This window comes from Saccopteryx leptura, chromosome 1 (genome assembly GCF_036850995.1).
Source record: "Saccopteryx leptura isolate mSacLep1 chromosome 1, mSacLep1_pri_phased_curated, whole genome shotgun sequence".
NCBI lineage: Eukaryota > Metazoa > Chordata > Mammalia > Chiroptera > Emballonuridae > Saccopteryx > Saccopteryx leptura.
This window is the reverse complement of record NC_089503.1, coordinates 310,015,737-310,036,022: the sequence shown is the minus strand read 5'-3', so window position 1 is coordinate 310,036,022 and position 20,286 is coordinate 310,015,737. Positions and strand designations below refer to the sequence as shown.

Below are 20,286 nucleotides of genomic sequence, written 5' to 3'. Positions count from 1 at the left end.
TTGCTTCTCCACCCCTCCCCCTCTCCCTCCTCTCTCTGTCTCTCTCTTCCCCTCCCGCAGCCGAGGCTCCATTGGAGCAAAGATGGCCCGGGCGCTGGGGATGGCTCTGTGGCCTCTGCCTCAGGCGCTGGAATGGCTCTGGACACAGCAGGGGAGCGACGCCCCAGAGGGGCAAAGCATCGCCCCCTGGTGGGCATGCCAAGTGGATCCCGGTCGGGCGCATGCGGGAGTCTGTCTAGCTGCTTCCCCGTTTCCAGCTTCGGAAAAATGAAAAAAAAAAAAATCAATAAAACAAAACAAAACAAACCCCCCCCCCTGATTTTATTACAGACTAATTGATATAAACTAGAGTTAAGTTCCCATGACATCAACGTTATAATGAAACAACATTGAATGAAATGATGTTATTGGAGGGTCTGCTGTATTAGGACCATCTGTTGTTCCAAGCATTTCATTAGCCCCCTGGAGAAGACCCAGGCATCTCTGCAGCTAAGCCCACGTCAAGCAGCAGACCATCAATCTTCCTGCCAAATCCATGTCAAAAATAATTTCCCACCCCCAGGCCATGACCTTGGTGGCAGCTTTCCTGGCCAAGGGCTCACAGAGTAGCCCAGGATTGGGATCCTTGCTGCCAGCTTGGCACCTCCCACCCAGCCTCTAATATTGCAACCCTGGGGCTTTCTGACCACACGTCTGATGGAGCCCCTTTGCTCCTGAAAACCTTCAATGGTATCACCACCAGCCGGAGGAGAAAGTTCCTGCGCTCCAGGAACTTTCATGGCTGGGGAGGCCCTCATGACCTCATCACACCCTCCCAGCCTCCCTGGACCTCACCTGCCCTATTTCAGTGGCATGAACCCACTTACTGCTCCTTTCTGTACCCTGCCTTGGCACAGGCTGTTGCTCCATCTTGCAGGCCCTTCCCACCTTTTCCCAGGAAAATGCATATTTATTTATTTATTTATTTATTTATTCGTATTTTTCTGAAGTGCGAAGTGGGGAGGCAGAGAGACAGACTCCCGCATGCGCCCACCAGGGACCCACCAGGCATGCCCACCAGGGGGCGATGCTCTGCCCATCTGGGGTGTTGCTCTGTTGCAACCGGAGCCATTCTAGCACCTGAGGCGGAGGCCGTGGAGCCACCCTCAATGCCCGGGCCAACTTTTCTCCAGTGGAGCCTTAGCTGCGGGAGGGGAAGAGAGAGATAGAGAGAAAAAAGAGGGGAAAGGGTAGAGAAGCAGATGGACGCTTCTCCTGTGTGCCTTGGCCAGGAATCAAACCTGGGACTTCCACACTCTGGGCTGATGCTCTACCACTGAGCCAACTGGCCAGGGCCAGAAAATGCATATTTAATAGTTACCTTCTTCGTGACTACTGCTTGGATTGCCATAGAAGGCAGGACTGTCCTCTGTGCCCTTTCAGAACAGTGAGTGTTCTGTTTCAGCACCCCATCATATGGTGCTGTCCTTTCTTCTTTTTTTTTTTTTTTTGCGTTTTCTTTTTTTTTTTAAGACTTTATTTATTCATTTTTAGAGAGGAGAGAAGGAGAGAGAGAGAGAGAGAGAGAGAGAGAGAGAAGAGAGGAGGAGCAGGAAGCATCAACTCCCATATGTGCCTTGACCAGGTAATCCCAGGGTTTTGAACCGGCGACCTCAGCGTTCCAGGTCGACGCTTTATCCACTGCACCACCACAAGTCAGGCTGTCCTTTCTTCTTTTGATGTATGGTTCTCCAGCTAGATGGAGAGCTCCTGGAAGGGAGAGACCAGTCAGCTCATGCCATCTGTGTCCTCCCCTAAAGGCCTAGCTTAGGGCAGGCACTCAAATGTCTGAGGGATAAAGGGAAGACGGAAGAGACGGGTCGTGTCTTTCCTTCCCTAGCACTTCTGTCATCATGTGTCAAATATCTGCTCTGGGCCTACTCTGGGCCAGGCTGCACTGCCCTCCATTAATCAGGGCCTCTGGCTTCTTTATTTGACTCCAATGGGCCAAAGAGACCTACTTCAGAGGTAGGAGGCCTCAAAGTTCAGCCAGAGGCCTGGGCCATACAACTGTCTGCCAGTTGAGCAGAGCCCCAGGCCCCTGTGGAGGGTTTCCACCAACCAACCCCCTCGCTGGGGCCTGGGGTTTCATGCAGGTTCAGACTCTGACTCTGCTGCTCCCTGCCTGGGTAAACTTGTCTCCTGCTCCTCCTAGATGGAGGCCATTCCCAATTGGTCAGCTGTCCATGCCTACAGAAGTGGCTGTGGAGGAGCAGCAGCCCAACTGGGAGATTTTGTTTCCTTTGTTTGCTTTGCAGGCACTCACCATTGTTGTGCAGTAACCTTTGTCAGATGCTCTTAGATGTTTCCCCCCATGCTGCCTGGGCTGCCGTGAGAGCCATCCCTGGGGCCCAGTTAGGATACCAGCCCTGCCGAGAATTTGGCTCTGGTCAAACTACCTAACCTCCTTAAACCTCAGTTTTTGCTTCTGAGAATGGAAGTAATATTCCTTGCCAGTCAGGGTTGGCATGAGGCCCAGATGAGCCAGTGCAGGTGTAAGTGAGGCCACAGCGAGAAGAGGCCATGCTGGGTGCTGTGGAAGCAAGCATCACTCCCACTGCTGTGACCCAGGTCAGCCGTGGAAACCTTGGCAAAGGCCTGGAAGAAAGAACATGGGATCGGGTGTCAGGCCTCTGTGCTGGGCCCTTGAAGCAGTTGTTCCCCTAGCTGGGTCTTAGCTTCCCCCTGTGAAGAGTGGCTGCCACTCTGACCCCTGGGTCTGTGGCAGCTGGTAGGCAGTGACCAGAACTTAGCAGCTGCCTCCTGTCAGGAAGGGGCTCTCCCAGAGTGCCCAGCAGCCAGATGTGCTGGGGAGATGTGGAGGCTGAAAGGTCTCAGGCCCTGGCCAGAAGCTCATCAACATTATTGGCATGTGGTGAGGGAGGAAGGGAAGTTGTCTGATCTACAACCACTGAAACTGATTTATTGTTTAATTAGGAGGTTTCCACAGCCACAGATTACCCCAGCTGTGTGCAGATAGAGGGAAAGAAGGGTACATAAGGCAGTCAGGGCTACTGGAAAGCCAGCTGGGACCCGAGTGTGGCTTAATGTCTTTCCTGAGCCAGAAGTGCCAAATAGCTGAGGAATGATGCAAAGGGTTTAGGTCAGGCAATGGGCCCAGGGCTAGAAGCTTATCAGGACCCGGTAGGCTGAGCATCTGAACAGAACTCTCCTAAGGAAGGGAATTGGGAGTCCTCTGGGGTTTCCAAGGCATCCGATCAGTGTGAGGAAGAGGACTGATGCAGAATCAGGAAGAACATCAACACCAAAAACACCCACTTGGAAACCACGGAAACAGAACAGAGGCCTCAAGGGAAAGCGGAGGTTCCTCTGAGAATTTAGACCCCAGTGGGTTTTAATCCAACCTCTGCCAAACACTTAGCTATGTGAATTTAGGCAAATCACTAAACCTCTGATTCTTGATTTGTAAAATGGAACAAATTATATCGACCTTGCAAAGCTGTTTTGATAATTAGATGGAAGAATGTAGCTCTACATAAGATGATATAGCAAGTGCTTAACAAATATTTGTTACATTAGCTGCTAGTATTAAGTAAGCCAGGACAGGACTTTGAAGGGAAAAGGGGGCTTGGTGAAGGGCTGTGGTGGACTCAGGGCTTAGGGGCTGTGGCCGGAGTTGGAGGGCTGGGAGAGGCCCTACCCTCTTACCAGACTAGCTATGGACACAATCTGGGGGCTGCCATTCAGGGACTGCCTAAATTTATCCACCCAATTTGACCGCTCAGGAGTGTCTACTGGGCTGGAGCTCCAGCCACTGCTCTTCACAGGGCTTCTGGATTTGGCCTCATCCCCCAGCAGCGTCGGCCCTGGGGGAAGGGGAATGATAGACAAAGGAAACCCAGCAGAGTGGAGGTGGACAAGGTTTATTTCGGTCCCCTGGCAGACAGGGCTGGTCCAGCATCCCCGCCGCGGGCAGCCCACTTCCCGGGCTCCCTGCCCCAGCCACCACCCGCCGGCAGCCTCCCGCGAGGCCGAGCGTCCCCGGGGCAGCCGACAGGACCAGAGGACGCCGGGCGGATGCGGCGGAGGGCGCGGGAGGAGCCCGGGGGGCAGCAAGCGCGGTGGCGGCGACGGCAACCGCAGGGCCACAGACGGCGGAGGCGCGCGCGGAAGTGGCGCGAGGCGAGCGCGTAGACCAGTGGGTTGAGGCAGGAGTTGGCGTAGGCGAGGCAGTGCGAGGCCAGGCGGCAGGCGTAGGTGGCCGGGCTGAAGGCGAAGCGGCCGTACCAGAAGCAGAGGATGAGCGCGTGGTGCGGACCCCAGCAGAGCGCGTAGAGCGCGGCCACCGCTAGCATGGCGCGCCCCGCGCGGCCCGTGGCCCTGCGCCGGGCCTCTGCTGCCACCACGCCTGCCGGGCCCACAGCCACCCACAGGAAGCGCAATGTGCGCGCGTAGGCTAGGCTCACCACAGCCACCGGGAGCAGGTAGCCCGCCGCGAAGGTGGCCACGTCCAGGGCGCGCCGGCGCGCGTCCTCCCAGGCGGGCACGCAGAGCTCGAGCGTGCCGTAGCGCACCGTGCCGTAGTAGCTAAGGTAGGGGGCCGAGAAGAGCGCAGCCAGTAGCCAGACCAGGCCCACGGCGGCGCGGGCGTTGCGCGGGGTGCGCAGGGCGCGCGAACGCAACGGGTGCCTTACGGCCAGGTACCTGCGGGCGGGCGCCGTGTCAGTGCGGCGGGCGGCGGCCTGCATCCGCGCCCCCACGGAAACGCTGCGATGGGACCTAGGGGCTGGCGGTCTCGATTTCAACAGTAGGGGGTGACCGTTCCACCCTACTCTCAGATGGTGGTGATTAAGGGGGTTAACTGGCAAAGCGCTTAGAGCAGTGCCTGGAGGCACAGAGAAAAGTTACTTGGCTAAAGTGATCAGCTAGAGGAGTGAGCTTGGATTTGACCCCAAGTTTCAAGCCATGGAAACAGGTATGACCACAACCTACCAGGTGTGAGTGGTAATAAAATATGTAAATTCACTTGTGTATTCCTTGCGCCACTCATTTCATACCCACAGAGCACCTACCATGTGCCAGACCCAGTGCTGACAGGAGACACAATGATGTTTGGGAAGCTCACAATGGAAGTAGGGGGAGAGCAGGATGGTCCCCTCAAGCACGCCCTGCAGGTGCCCAGAGACTGGATGGGGGCAGCCAGAGAGCTGTTTCTTTCCTATCTCCTTTTTTTTTTTTTTTTTCCTATCTCCCTTTCTGATCTCCCATTCTCTCTTTCCTAAGGCCAATGAGCATGCATTCAGGTCTGCCCTCCCCAGCCCAGACTCAGCCAGGTCTCAGGCACAGCGCACCTGTCCACAGAGACGGCGGCCAGTGTAAAGCTGCTGGCATACATGGTGAGGTAGATGAGCAGGTGCACAGCCTTACAGACAAGGGCCCCAAAGAGCCAGGCGTCCAGCGTGTAGATGGCGGCCTGGAAAGGCACGCAGCACAGAATGAAGCAGAGGTCGGCCACGGCCAGGTTGAGGATGAACAGATCTGTAGTGCTGCCTGGCTCCTGCCATGCACTCGGGCCAGGCTGCAGCAGCACCGCCAAAACCAGCCCGTTGCCCACTGTGCCCAGCAGGAAGATGAGGGCAAAGACCACAGGCACTGCCACAGCCCCCACAGTCCCCGGGCTGTCCAGCGAAATGTTCTGGTTATCAATCATCTCTCCAACAGATTGGTCACCTGGGGAAGAGAAGCTGGAAGTTCTCAGGCAGGGGCTCCCAGCTCTGGTCACTTGACCCAGGGGTCTAGTTTCCTCAGCCTGGCCCTGGATAGATCTCCCCCAGCTAAAAGCTCCTGGGGGTGGAAGTGGAGGGGTCGACAGAGCCAAGAGTTATCTCTGAGAACTGTGCAAGCCCCTGGCATGGTCACATTGGTGTCTGAGGTGGGTTTCTCAGTTTCCTGGAGAACACCCCCATAGACACTTCTAACCAATGATGCAGGTAAAGACAGGCAGAGTGGGTTGAGGACGACATTGTGGGAAAGGGAGGGGCACTCCAACATCAGGAGCTGATATATTTTCTTCTCAATGGGGATCTGAAGCTCAGGCAAGATTCTTGGCCATGGGTCAAGGTCAGCAAAACATGGGTGACATCCCTGTGTCATTGGAGAGTCGTTTAGTGAGAGCCCCACAGTAACACAGCTAGGAAAACCATATAGGTCACTGGCCCATTTTTGCACACGAGGAAATCCAGGCTCAGAGAGGGACGCATGGGAGATTAAAGATCACACTTTCAGCCTGACCTGTGGTGGCGCAGTGGATAAAGCGTCGACCTGGAAATGCTGAGGTCGCGGGTTTGAAACCCTGGGCTTGCCTGGTCAAGGCACATATGGGAGTTGATGCTTCCAGCTCCTCCCCACCTTCTCTCTCTGTCTCTCTCTCCTCTCTTTCTCCCTCTCTGTCTCTCTCCCTTTCTTTCTCCTCTCTAAAATGAATTAAAAAATAAATAAATAAAAACAATGCTGTTGTATCAATTAATATGCAATCTTTGTGTGAAAATTCATTTTAAAAAAAATTAAAAAAAAAAAAAAAAAGATCACACTTTCAGTGGCAGATCTGGGGCTGTTGCCACCTGGTACTCTCCTAGGCTGGAGCGCTCATCTGAGACCCTGTAACAGGTGGTGATGTAATAATCTGCATGTGTGTGCGCACGTGCATTTTTGCAAGCTGTGTTCTCTCACCCTTGCCCCACACCCAGCACACATCAGCTACTACCTGTGGATCCCTCTGAAGCCTGGGGCCTCTGAGCTGGTGGGAAAAATTAAGGGGAAGGGGTTCAGGAAGCGGGGGAGGGAAAAAAAGAGCTATCTGCCTCCCCAAGCACCCAGCATGCAATAGACCATTCCAAGGGCAGGATGGGCAACACCCACCTCAATCCTGGGCACTGGGTCTCCGCCTGATCTTGGGTAAACTGGTCCCGCTGAGCTTGCCTCCTGGCCCTTGGTGCCTCCTGCAGAGAGAGGTCTGCCTCTCACTTCTCTCTCTTCTTCTTTAAGGCCCCTCCTCTGCTGAGCGGGGCTTGGGCAGTGCCTCCAGAGTGCCCAGTGACCACCTCCTCCTCAGTCTGTGATTTCCCCCAGGTGGCATGCTCTTTTGCCTGGCTTTTCTCTGGCTTTCTGCGTTGCTTCTGCCTCTTTCTGCAGTGAGTAGCCCATTGATCTCGCTCTGAGATTTGCTTTGTAGTTAACCCTTCCGTATCCAGGTCCCAGCTTATCCTTAGCACTCCCACCTCCTGTGGCTTTGCCTAACAGCTCCACTTCCCAACCTCCCTTCTCCAATCCAAGCTCAGAAAGGATTCCTAGTCTTTATTTTATTTTATTTATTTATTCATTTTAGAGAAGGGGGGGAGGAGCAGGAAGCATCAACTCCCATATGTGCCTTGACTGGGCAAGCCCAGGGTTTCGAACTGGCGACCTCAGCGTTCCAGGTCGACGCTTTATCCACTGTGCCACCACAGGTCAGGCCCTAGTCCATTATTGACTTTAGAGAGAGGAAGGGAGAGACAGAAACATCAATCTGTTCCTGTATGTGCTCTGACCAGGGATTGAACCAGCAACTTCTATGTATCAGGATGGTGCTCTAATAAACCAAGCTATCTGGCCAGGGTGGATTCCTAGTCTTGAATTGGGTGTCATAGGCTAGGAAACCATAATTTGAGTCCCTTTTCTGTGGACTTCAGATAGGACTCCTCCCCCAGGCCCTGAGAACCCTGAAACCTATCAGCTTCCCTAAGCTTGGTCCAGGGGTTCAGTCTGAAGACTGGAGAGCTTATGTACCTGCCCAAAGAGTCTGGCTTTGCTCTAGTATAAGTTCTAGAGCAGGAACATGACCTGCCCATTTAACTTGTTATTTTATTACAGCCGGGGGGGGGGGGAGGATACAGAGCGGGAGCGATTTAACGAGCGATCCATTAGAAGCCACTTTTCCAGGCAACAGCCAAAGAGGTTAAGGTCTTGGTGAATGGCTGATTCAGTGAAGGGGTTCTGGCCTGACCTCTTGGAGTGGACCACATGGTCAAAAGGGTTAGAGGCTAGCACCTAGAGGGCGAGGTGCATTGGATTTAGCAACAAATGTTATGGGAGCAAGGAGTTCAAGGAGAGAAGGGATGGTAGGAACTGTATGTGGAGTCTTTCTAGAAGCTGGGAGGGTGGAGAGAATGTCAAGAGGGAAGTCTGGGAAAATAGTGAAAATAGTCTGAGGGGACGCTGATGAAGCAAAGACTTGCATTCAAGGCCTGAAGAACTCTTGCAGGCCCCTGGGATTTCTGCCAGTGCTGAGAAGTGCTCCTCTAAAGCCTCATGTCACTTGCCCCATGGGCAGAGCACCCTCAACTTTTGAAGCAGAGAATCACTTAAGATTTTAGGACTCACACCTAGACTCTCCAGAGACATCAGATTGAATTAAGGAATTAGAACTGTAGACTTATTGTTGAAAAGCTTAATTGTAGGATTCTAGATTCAGTGTGGTTAAATTTTAGATTCACTGACAGAGGTCTATATCACCCTTTATGAAAATAATGCACCAACAGACTCCTAGAAGCCTGGGCTCACCAATGTGGCCCGCCTGCACCCTGTAAGCCCTGGAAATTCCTGCCATACTGACCTACCTCCCCCCACCTCGCCCTTGGTTGGGTTCTGACAGTACTTCGGGGAACTCCCAACAGCCGCAGGCTGAGCAGCTATGATAACAGACACAGAGCAAAGGAAGGAAGGACAGCGGAGACCACAGAAGGCCTGGTCGTGGGGCAGTCAGGAAAGGCATATCGTTATCATGCCCAGAGCCAATGTGTACCTAGTACCCTGTCTTCCCTTTGTTCCAATTGCTGCTCCTGGCAGCCACGACTTGAACCCTATGCCCAATGCAGAGGCTGTGGATTGTGGTCCTGGGAGAGGTCCCCTGAGCCCCCAGCTCTGCAGTACAGCATTAGTGTGGCTGATCCTCGGTGGGCCCTTGAGCCTGTCATGGGTGTTCAGTGGGAATTACCAACACATGCCCAAGACTAGATGACCTAAGCTACTGCTACTCCTGATGGTCCCTCCTATGACCCCTTCTAAATGAAAGTGGGAAGGGGCGCCAGGCCCAGTCAATCGCCCAGTGCATTAGCATGGCCAGGCCCAGAGTGTCTTGATGCTGCTCCTGCCCGCACTGTCCACTGGGAGTGCTATACCAGTGGCAGTGCACACTCTGTGCCACTGGTTGGTAGATCTGGGCCCAGTGCTCTGACTCTGCTGGGTAGGGCACACCAATTGTCATGTGATCACTGGGTATGATGTGCTGGCTTCTGCAGACAGTGCACATCCAGGTACCGGCTGGCCCCAGTACTGGTGTCAGGCTGTAGGCTGTGTACTCTTGCTGCTGCAGCAGTGCACCTGGCACCAGGTGCCCTACCCCGATGGTGACAGCATGCAAGTGTTCCTGCAGCTGATGTGGCCACAGTAGCCCCTTTCCCCTGGCTGCATCCCCCAGCACCCTGGGCTCCTGGGCCTGAGTCCTAAGCTTTTGCAGATCAGATCATAGGCTAGGACTTCCAGAATCCCAGTGTTAAGATCCTGCAGGACTGGGCGGTAGCTCAACCAAAGACTGCCAGGGAAAGGGGAGGGCTCGGGGTACAGGGCGTCAGAGACCTTGTCCTAGTTCCACATTGTTCGTAAGGGCCTTTTAATCCTTCCTGCTCTACCCACAGAACCCTACAAGAGAGCTTCCCAAGGACACACCTCCATGCTGAGACTGGAGCTACAGTGACTCAGAAGCCATTTCACCCCCACCCGGTGCCTATAAGGCTGAGCAGGGAAGGACAATGGAAGGAGAAAGGCTAAGGAAAGTAACTGTGGGAAGGGGCTGCCATCTCCAGGAGCACAGAGAGGCATTGTGGAGAAGGGTGACTTGGGCCTTCACAGCAGGCAATTGGCCCTCCTAGCCTTGCCTGCAGGGCAGCCCAAACAGCCAAGTCCAAGGCCTGGAGTCGGGAGGGGAAGACATAGCATCCAAAGCCTGGGCTTGCTGCGCCCCCTGGTGGCTGATCATCAGGCCAGCAAGTCTTGGGATAAGTAAGCTGGAAGGGCCCCAGATATAATATTAACATAACATCCATGCTTGGTACAGCAGGGGAAACTGAGGCACACATCGGTGATGAGGCCTGCCCCAGGACAGAGTTAAAGACAAAGTGGGCTAGAACACAGGGTTCCAGGTTAGCAGGGGCATCTCCAGTAGCGACCCATACTCTTTCCTTTGGGGCCTGAATCTTCTGCTTCCTCCAAACATGGTTTTGGATACCCAGCCCCATATCTGGGCAGTTGTAGGCCATCTTTTGGATAGGGAGCAGAGGCCAAGGTGTTCGCCAAGGCTAGCCTCTGGAGGAAGCAAAGTAGGGGTGAGTGGCATGGGAAAGGGCCTGCAGAGATGCTCAGCTCCCTCTCCAGCAGCACAGAATCTAGCTGAGCCAGATGGTGGTCTCTGCTATAATTGGCCCAGCTGTCTGGGTCTCATCTTAATTTGGGAGAGGCGGTCAGCTCTGAGGTCTAATAGTTTCAGAGCCTGCACACAAAACCCCAGCTCCTGCCTGCTTCTTCAACTAATCACAGAGCACATCAACCCGCTCAGAGAGAATAAAGCAGACCAATGAGACACAATCTATTTCCACAGCTGTTTCATACTCACAGCCACAAGCACATGTATTGCCCATGCCCAGCCCTAGGACTTTGACAGGGCTCAGAGCCTCTGGCCTGGTCTGATGATCAAATGCCCCCTTTGTCACTATGGAGGGAGGGGGACCTTGGCTCTGCTTGTCACTACCCAGGGTTCAGGACAATGCCCCGTGCAGCCGCCCCACCTCCACGAAGGCCTCCACACAGCGGTCGATGTCCTCCTCGCTGTGCACTGCTGAAATCTGTACCCGGATCCGGGCCTTACCCTTGGGGACCACTGGGTAGCTGAACCCGATGACAAAGATGCCTGGGAAAACAGAAAGTCAACCTGGGACTTCTAAGAGCCAGGCAGGCTTTGGGGTGTGACATGCATGCTGGGGGCAAGGGAGCCCATGGTCTCTCAGACATGGGACTATGTCATGGCCTGGGTTTTCCAAGTTTGGACAGCTGGTCTAAAAAGGGTTGTAGGATGGGGGTAAGGGGGAGTATTCATAGTCTAGAGCAGGGGTCCCCAAACTTTTTACACAGGGGGTCAGTTCACTGTCCCTCAGACCGTTGGAGGGCCACCACGTACAGTGCTCCTCTCACTGACCACCAATGAAAGAGGTGCCCCTTCCGAAGTGTGGCGGGGGCTGGATAAATGGCCTCAGGGGGCTGCATGTGGCCCGCGGGCCGTAGTTTGGGGACGCCTGGTCTAGGGGTTCCCTTCTTTTTTCTCTTCAGACCCACAGTCATTCCTTTTGTCCTGGCTTCCTTACCTCTCTTTAGCATGTCATCTGCCATGCAAGAGGCCAGCCGGGCATCACCCAGCATCACAGGGCAGATGGGGTGGTTGGCTCCTGAGATGGTGAAGCCAGCAGCCTGCATCTTACTGCGGAACCTGTGGGTACAAACTGGGTGTCACAGGTCATTCGGGGCTGTGGATTATTCACACCTAGTCCTGATGGGTATGTGACTCAAGATCTGTGCTGAAGTCTGCAGAGGGACCAACAAAAACAGAAATGCACACCTAGAAAGTCAAATGGGGAGCCAGGCAGAGAAACAAGCATACCAAAAAGGAAGGTGGGAAGACTGAATTGCATAAGACAGGGAGACACAAGGTCATTTGCAGAGAAATGTGCCAGGAATTGAAGGAAGAGACTGAGCCCCAGTACACCTGCTACGGATGTGGTATGGGCAGAGCCAGAACCTATAGGCATGGGCTGGGCAGGCACAAGGGGCAGGCCTCAGCAGCTCCCCACCCAGCCTTCCCCACCCCTGCCAGGGACTGCACCGCTGGGTCTTGGCTGCCATAGACTGGATAATGGCATTGCTCTCCATGAGTAGGTCCAGGGCTTTGGAGGCACAGCCAATGACAGCAGGTGGCAGGCTATTGGAGAAGAGGTAGGGCCGGGCACGCTGTCGTAGCAGGGACACCAGGGGCCCAGGGCCTGTCGTGTAGCCCCCTATGAACAAGAGCAGAGGTGGGGGTAGTCAGGGGCCAAGAGCCAGAGCTTACCATAAGCCCCTCCTGAAAGTACAGCCCTTACTGCCCCCTCTTGTCTGCTGTCCCAGGTCTCCCTGCCCCCACCTTCCCTGAGACTCATCCAGGGTCCTTCATGTGGATAAGGGGACCCCAGGGCACAATGCTGTAAGCACCTGATGCTCCGCCCAGCGCCTTCCCCAGTGTGGAATTGATGATGGTGACCTGGTCCATCACGCCCAGAAGCTCATCTGTGCCCCTGCAAGGAAAGCCATTGCCACCACTGGCCGCCTGAGCACCCTACAATCATGGGTTGAGCTGGGGGCTGGCCTCTGTTTCCCACCCACTGTTAGAAGCCCGACCCCAGGCCTTGGATGCCACATGCTCCCACCGTCCTGTGGCCCCCAGGAAGCCAGTGGCATGGCATTCGTCCACAAAGACCAGGGCACCATATTGAGACGCGAGGTGGCAGATCTCCCGCAGGGGTGCAATGTCACCATCCATGGAAAAGGCCCCATCAGTGGCCACCAGACGCAGTCTATACTTCTGCAGGGAAGGCAAGGATAGGTGGTAGCTGGTGTCATAAGCAGGGTCAAACCACCTACCTTCTAGGGCTCTAAGAGCTTACCTTGCCCGGTGCTCAGTACTAGGCACACTAGCACTACTGTGTAGGAACTAGAACATCCCCTTCCTCACCCATACCTCTGTGGGCCCTAACCATCTGTTTCAGAGCAGTCTGGAGCTACACTGAGCCCTGGGCAGTGAGAACGCTCTCAGTGTCCCCTTCAGAATACAGTGTGGGGTGGGGCCAGTTCTTTACTTTCGCTGTTATGCCTACTAGGGGCCTGCCACACATAAGGTGACCAAGGCAGGATGGTGCAATGGAGAAAAGCTCAGGGTCTGAGGGATCTGGGTTCAAATCTTGGCTGCTACAAACTTTCAGGCTGTTTGATTGTGAGTTTGGAGTTGGCCCCCCCAAGCCTCACTTCCTTCACTAGGGGGAGGCTGAGGATAAGCCCAGTCTTTGCCCTTGGAACCCCTGGGTCTTGCCCCACCTGGGCCTCCTGCAGCTTGGCTTCTAGATCAGCCATGTCCAGGTGGTGATAGCGGTACTTGTGGGCCTTGCAAAGACGAATGCCATCGATGATGGAGGCATGGTTCAGCTCATCTGATAGTATTGCATCCTCCGGGGTCAGCAGGGCCTGAAAGAAAGCAGCTGGAATAAAGCCATCATCCAACCACCTTGGGGTTCTCCCACTCCTATGACTCTGCCTGAGTCCACATCTCATTGCCAACTAGGGCATTCCTCTGGGCAGGGAGGCAAGGAGCCCTGTGCCTCTATATGAGTCCGCAGAGCCCCAGGACTGGGCTGAACCAGGGTCCCACTCTGGTGAGAGCAGGTGAGAATGTGTTTGGTGAGTGCCCGGCCCCTGTCACCCCCAGCCACACACCCTCAAATAGCCTGGAAGATGGCCTCCTTGCAAGCCTCAGGATTCTTTCTGGAGCACCTATGCAGCCCAACCTGACCTCCGTAACACATGATGACTGGAGTCTCCAGCCATGGCACTGATATCCTGCCAAGTTCTGACTACCTACAGTCAGCATTCTCCTTCCACAGCCTAGCAGGCTTCACCAGCTCCTACCCATGGCCCCCACACACCTCAAAGAGGCCAGCATTGGCATCAAAACAGCTGGGATACAGGATGGCATCCTCCCGCTGGTGGAAGAGGGCTAGCTTTGCTTCCAGATCCTTGTGGATGCTCTGAAGAAAGTGAATGAGACAGGTGTTAATGCCTGCCGAGTCACACGGGACAAGTCCTGAGGACTGAGAGGCTAAGAATGCCAAAAACACACCCAGCCTAGAAAGCCTGCAGCCTTGGCCTTTCATTCTTTACCACAAGTGTTCCTTAGAGCCAACAAGAATCAGGCAGATAGTACTCACTGAGGAATTAGGGGTTTACTAGGTGTCCCTTCCTAGTTGGATCTTCTTTTTGTAAATGGGGGTCAGATGGTGAAATTATGGGTACTAATGGCAAAGGAAGATGTGTCTTTCTGATATCAAACTGAGTCCTTTTTTTGGTTGATCTATGACAAAGAAGAAGATTACTTAAGTAACTAAGTTCATTCGGACCTCAAATTCTTAGATTTGAAAGCTATCCTATCTGGGTGAGGATTTTGTTGCAAAGTGCCCAGGCTGGGTGGGAGTCAGGAGTTCCATCATTCATTTCATCCTCACCTTTCTGAGAGGATAGGTAATAATAATCACAAACAGTCAGGAGCAGAGATCTTTGAACCATACCACCTGGGCTCAAATCCTACCATGAAAGCCTGTGTGCCCTTAAGCAAGTCAGTTCACTTCTCTGGGCCTCAGTGTCCTCATCTCTTTAACAGAGATGAAAATAGTCAGTACCTATCACTTAGGATTGTTTTTTTGTTTGTTTGTTTTTTACAGAGGCAGAGATAGACAGGGACAGACAGACAGGAACGGAGAGAGATGAGAAGCATCAATCATTAGTTTCTCGTTGCGTGTTGCGACTGACTTCTTAGTTGTTCATTGATTGCTTTCTCATATGTGCCTTGACCATGGGGCTACAGCAGACCGAGTAACCCCTTGCTGGAGCCAGCGACCTTGGTCCAAGCCGGTGAGCTTTTTGCTCAAACCAGATGAGCCCGCGCTCAAGCTGGTGACCTTGGGGTCTTGAACCTGGATCCTTCCGCATCCCAGTCCGACGCTTTATCTACTGCACCACCGCCTGGTCAGGCTATTTGTTCATTTTTAGAGAGAGAGAGAGAGAGAGAGAGAGAGAGAGAGAAGGGGGAGGGCAGGGCAGGAAACATCAACTCCCATATGTGCCCTGACCAGGCAAACCCAGGGTTTTGAACCAGCGACCTCAGCATTCCAGGTGGATGCTTTATCCACTGCACCACCACAGGTCAGGCTCACTTAGGATTGTTATGAGCATTAATTAGTTAATATTTGTAATGTTCTTAAAATAGTACCTGACACATAGTAAACACTGTAAGTTTCAGGTTTATATTAATTCTGTAATGTTTACAAAATAAAATAATAACCAACATTCATGGAGCACTGCTATATGTCAAGCACTGTTCTAAGCATTTTTACCTCTGCTAACTCTTTATTTATAAAACCCTACTAAGTACTATTATTCCCATTTTACTACTTAAGGGATTGAGGCACAGAGAGACTAAGACACTTGCCCAGGGTAACAAAGCCAATAACAGGTGGTGCTAGGGATTGAACTCAGGCAGAATAGCTCCAGAAACCTCTATCTCAATCCCAGCCTTCTATTCTTCTTTTCCTGTAGGAAGACAGGTGAACACCGCTCTGCAGGTGAGAAAGTGGATGCTCAGAGAGGTCGTTTCTTGCCCAAGGTTCCAGAGCAAAACAGAAGCCTGAACCCAATCTTTCTAGTGGACAGTTCTGGGGCTAAAAATGGGCCCACAGCTCTGGGAGGGGATGAGCTGAGCTGGCGAAACCAGCCCTGCTGACTGTGGGAAGCAGACAGCTGTGGTCTGTGCCCAATGCTGTGGACAGGGCCGCACTCTACCCAACCTCTGCCCCCACAACACTCACTGTGTACCTGGGTCCCACAGATGAAGCGGACAGAGCTAAGGCCAGCTCCAAACTCCTCCAGGGCCTGCAGACCGGCCTGGATCACTTCGGGGTGGCTGCTCAGGCCCAGGTAGTTGTTGGCACAGAAGTTAAGGATTCCTGACGTAAAGGACATGGAACAGACAACAGCTCAAGGCCCTAAGGAAAGGCCTGGAAAGGTGTCAGTGCCAGGCCTTGAGGACCCACAGAGTAAATGAACCCAGATTCACCCTTGAGGAGGCAACAACCACACAGTATGATTTATTCTGGGGCAGAGGCCACAGGTGAGGAAGGGTCAGGATAGGATTTTCAGAGCAGCATCTTGAAAGATGAAAAATTTAAACTCTGGCTCAGAATCACATTCCCCCAAGAAGGAACCCAGTCCTGCCTCACAGGTTTCTCCTGTCCCCAAGGACAACCAGCAACCCATCTTCTGGGCCTTGGTTTCCTCCTGCATAAAAGAAAACTGTGGTTTTCAAACTCTATAGTTGACTTTGCTGCCTGGTATAGAATCACAGGCCTAAAAGAGGGTATCTCTGATAACTGAATCCTGAATTATAAACTCCAAAGTGAACATGGCTGACCTAAGTGGGAAAGGCCTGAGAAGGAAGGTTCACTCACCCTGGAAGAGGCAAAAACAGGATGAGTACCTGGATCTCCTTATTTCTGACCTTTTGACCTGATCCAAGCTTTCCCTGGGGGAAGGTAGAGATTTCCTGGGATTTCTGTTTTACAAATGAGTGCAATAGCACTGATTCCACAGGCATAGGCTGGTTTGGGGGACTTTATAATCAGCACTCACTTGGGATCTGGTACAGAGGGGCAGCAACTGCTGGTTAGACAGACATGAGGGAGAACTGATGGGCCAATTCATGGGGTGACTCCTGAAGCAGCCCATGGAACCCTCACTGTGACTTTGGCCAGAAGGTTGGCCTCTCTGGCCCATTAGCTGACCTTCCAGCTCCAATATACCAGAGGACCTGGAACAAAGCCCAGCTCTGCCTACAGCTACCTAGGGGTTTGGAGGCAGCTCACTTCACATCTTTGAGCTTTTTCATTTGTAAAGTAGGATTAGCCATTTCTACGTTTGTTGGTTTGCAGGAGTCCACGTGCAGCAATTAGAGGCCTGCACAAAGCAGCAGCTCCAGAAAAGCGGGGTCTCTTGCTGTGCCTTCCTATCACTTCCTTGAAGCAGCATAGTGAGACCCAGCTGGGTATGGTCTCTTTTTTTCTCACGTTCTCCGAGGGCTGGGTCTCAGACCCGCCTCTTCCCCTAAGTCAACAGGTGCTCAAGGGCAAATCATCTACCTTCACGGGAAACGAGTTTAACCAGGTTGGAGTTAACACTAGGAAGCCGTAAAGTAGGCCTAATAGTTGATAAAGGAGCCAGTGGCTACATATGCTGGGGTTCCTGCCTCCCACTGTCTCCAGGACTTCCATTCAGCTCAAGCCTCGCAACGGTCCTCTTAACACCCAGCCACGTCCGACGACTCCCGGTAGGGGGAGTTACCTCCGGAGACGCCATCAACGTGGATGTGCGGCCCCTGACGTGACGTGATGACCCGCTCGCTCTTCCAGGTGCCAGCCCCGCGGATCCCTTCCAGCTCCTCCTCCAGGATGCCACGCAGCTGGGCCACCGCTGAGTGCGCGCGGCGACCGCGGGGGTACCAGGAGAGCGCGGCGCGGAAGACGGAACCGACCCACATGGCGCTCACCTCGCCTACCTCCCACGAGCTCGCCCGCCCGCCAGTCCGTCCGTCAGTCCCGGAGCTGTGAGCACTGTGACTGACTGATCACGTGGCCGGGGGCCGGGCTCTGATAGCCAATCGGGGCGAAAGGGGCGGAAAGGCGGACCCAGAAGCTGTGGGGCGGAGCCAGCCGGGATGCTCATAGGACGAAAGTGGATTGATTTGTAAGTTGAGACTGGAGCGGTCCATGAAAGGGGGAAGGGAGGCAACGCCGCCGGGCCCAGCCCACCAGACCTTCCGATCCCATTTTCATCCCCTGCCTACACACCCATCCCTTGGGAGGGGTGCTCAGGACTCCAAACGCAGGAGCAGCCTGAGGAACGTTCAGTCTCCAGATAAGGTTTCCCGGTGGAACTCTTAGAACCCTCCTTCTCTTTTCAGGTGCAAACGCCCCGATACCCCCCCCACCCCGCCACTACTCGCCAGTGCAATTATTCGCCTTGTCTAGTCTTAGAAATGAGAAAAAAACACCGCCCAGATTTTGTACTTTTTCTATTTTTATTTTAAAGTTTTAAAATTACAAAGACAGCAAATTCTTCCCGGCACAAACAACACTTAAAAAAAGGGGGTCAGGGTAAGATGCGCAATTGCGCGTTTCCCTATTTTATGAGAAAGACGGCTGTACAGGGTTTTTTTCTCCCAGCTCCCGGGCGTGAAATCTAAATGCTAGCTCTAGATAGATATATACACATTTACACGCACATACACAAACCTAGCTCTGTAAAACTACTTAGCAATTCAAAAGTCGACTGCAGTATGTCTTACTGTCCACTCCCCGCCCACTAACCCTCCCCCAACTACCACTACGTAGAAAAGACTCAGAAGTAAAGAGGTCGGGAAGTTTTTAAGTGACGGTGGCAGAGCTGGCGACTCACCAGACCACCAAAGCCACCTCTTGTAAAGGAGGAACCAAAAACCAAGGGAAAATAAAAGTACTCCCAGGACACAATCCAAATGTGTGGAAAAACCCAAGTTTCAAGAGGGCACACTGAGGCACTTGGCTGACTGACTCCCCACTCTTCCCCCAAAGTTTCTACTCCCATAACAGGAGACTTTCTGAAGCCACAAAGACCCCCTCCTGTCCCCCCGCCCCCGCCCCCTACGCGCGCGCGCGCGCGCGCGCGCGCACACACACACACACACACACACACACACAATGGCTAGTTTCCAGCTGAAAGAAGCCACGGCTTCTCAGGCCAGCTGTCACTTCCACGCCCCCCTTGCTTCCCTAGGACAATAGGGAGGCCATGGGTACAGACTAACAGAAGTGAGAAGGAAACTGATTTGGACACCCCCACCTAACACACACACACACTGCTCACCATTGGGAGGTGGAAGACAGCCCAGAGAGGGTTTATTCCACCTCCTTACTTGGTGTCCAGCTGCTGCCACCCCTCTCCTCCCCATCAAGGTTCTGAAACTCACAAGGATTAACTTAAAGCTCACTAGTCTTAAAGATACCTACAAACCTTAGAATTTCTGGGCTCCCTCTCAACTAGCCAAAACAAGCTGCCCTCCCGATTCCCCCCCCCCCCAACATTTACCTTCATGGTGAACAAATCATCCAACCAAATAAAACACAAACTCACCCCAAACCCTAAGTAGATTAATAACAAATTAACAAAACAAAATATAAGTACATTCTCATCATTACAGGGATGAGATTGTTTTTGCTGTCCTTGCATGACTGGCTAAGGAAAATGAACTATTCCCTAATTTCTGAGGAATCCAAATTTGGTTTCTCAAAGTCAGGATAGAAGGGGTTGCAGATGAGTAAGAGAGGAGAAAAGTATTTACAGAAAATAGGAGACAGGCAGGAGTGTCCACAAGAAAAGCTTCACTGTCACTTCTTCTTGCTGGCCCTCTTGGCACTGGACTTGGCTTTGGGCTTCACTGGTTTGGCCTTCTTAGGCTTGGATGCCTTGACTGGCTTGGCTTTGACAGTCTTGGGTTTTTTGGTTTTCTTGGGCGTGGCAGCCGGCTTCTTCTTGGCCTTCTTGACTGGGGTGGCTTTGGCCTTCTTGCTGGGGGCTTTAGAGGCTGCCTTCTTGGGCTTGGCTGCCTTCTTTGGCGTGGCCACCTTCTTGACTTCCTTTTTCGTCTTCTTGAAGGCCACTGACCTCTTAGGCTCGTCGCTCTTGGCTAGCCGGAAGGACCCTGAGGCACCCACTCCTTTGGTTTGCTTGAGGACCCCGGTGGTAACCAGGCGCTTGATGGACAACTTAATCTGGGAGTCGGCGTTCTCGCCCACCTTGTAGTGGCTCTTGATGTACTTCTGGATGGACTGACGCGAGGAACCAGCGCGGTTCTTCTCCGCCTGGATGGCAGCCACGATCATGTCTGAGTACTTGGGGTGGTCTGTGGACTTCTTGGAAGCTTTGGCCCGCTTGGGCTTGGCCGCAGGGGCAGACGTGGAGTTTTCAGTCATGGTGGGCTGCCTTGGTCCTGTTGTTGAAGAATGCGCCTTCAAAAGGGCTACCCCCGTCAGAGGCCGAGAAAAGCCTGACTCGGTATCAGCTTTCGCACCCCTCTCAGGCCACTCCAAAGCCTGGCTCTCTGGGATCTAACTCAGGCCGCGGGAGGATTCTGGGCCGCTTCTGCGTGGCCCGGCCCCGCCGGTCTGTCTGTCTCTGCGTGCGGCTGCGGCTCTGGCTCTGATTCTGGCTCTGGCTCTGTCACCGCCTCCGCTGCTTCTCTTTTCCCAGCTCCGCGTCTGGCGCTCGGGCGGCGCATCCGGGTATTTAGCGGCGGCGGGCGGACCGCGGTGAGGA

General features: G+C 53.5%; 3 protein-coding genes across 4 annotated transcripts; all 3 read right to left on the bottom strand.

Annotated features, from left to right (window-relative positions):
• Positions 1 to 3,923: 3,923 nt before the first annotated feature.
• On the bottom strand, positions 3,924 to 5,710 carry GALR3 (galanin receptor 3). The gene is made up of 2 exons (XM_066361255.1): positions 5,352 to 5,710; positions 3,924 to 4,704 (listed from the first exon to the last, which is right to left on the bottom strand). Exons 1-2 carry the CDS (start codon positions 5,708 to 5,710, stop codon positions 3,924 to 3,926), a joined length of 1,140 nt encoding a protein of 379 aa, XP_066217352.1.
• Positions 5,711 to 10,677: 4,967 nt separating this feature from the next.
• On the bottom strand, positions 10,678 to 17,551 carry GCAT (glycine C-acetyltransferase). Of its 2 annotated transcripts, none has more exons than XM_066358362.1 (9): positions 17,278 to 17,551; positions 15,757 to 15,887; positions 13,815 to 13,916; positions 13,210 to 13,356; positions 12,546 to 12,700; positions 12,331 to 12,413; positions 11,948 to 12,137; positions 11,451 to 11,572; positions 10,678 to 10,999 (listed from the first exon to the last, which is right to left on the bottom strand). In XM_066358362.1, exons 1-9 carry the CDS (start codon positions 17,471 to 17,473, stop codon positions 10,848 to 10,850), a joined length of 1,278 nt encoding a protein of 425 aa, XP_066214459.1. In that variant the 5' UTR covers positions 17,474 to 17,551; the 3' UTR covers positions 10,678 to 10,847. The 2 variants fall into 2 exon arrangements, with proteins under 2 accessions (XP_066214459.1, XP_066214460.1); XM_066358363.1 differs by having other exon boundaries at positions 11,966 to 12,137.
• Positions 17,552 to 17,994: 443 nt separating this feature from the next.
• Positions 17,995 to 20,254, bottom strand: H1-0 (H1.0 linker histone). The gene has a single exon (XM_066358361.1). The coding sequence runs from the start codon at positions 19,941 to 19,943 to the stop codon at positions 19,359 to 19,361; it is 585 nt and encodes a 194-aa protein (XP_066214458.1). The 5' UTR covers positions 19,944 to 20,254; the 3' UTR covers positions 17,995 to 19,358.
• Positions 20,255 to 20,286: the final 32 nt, after the last annotated feature.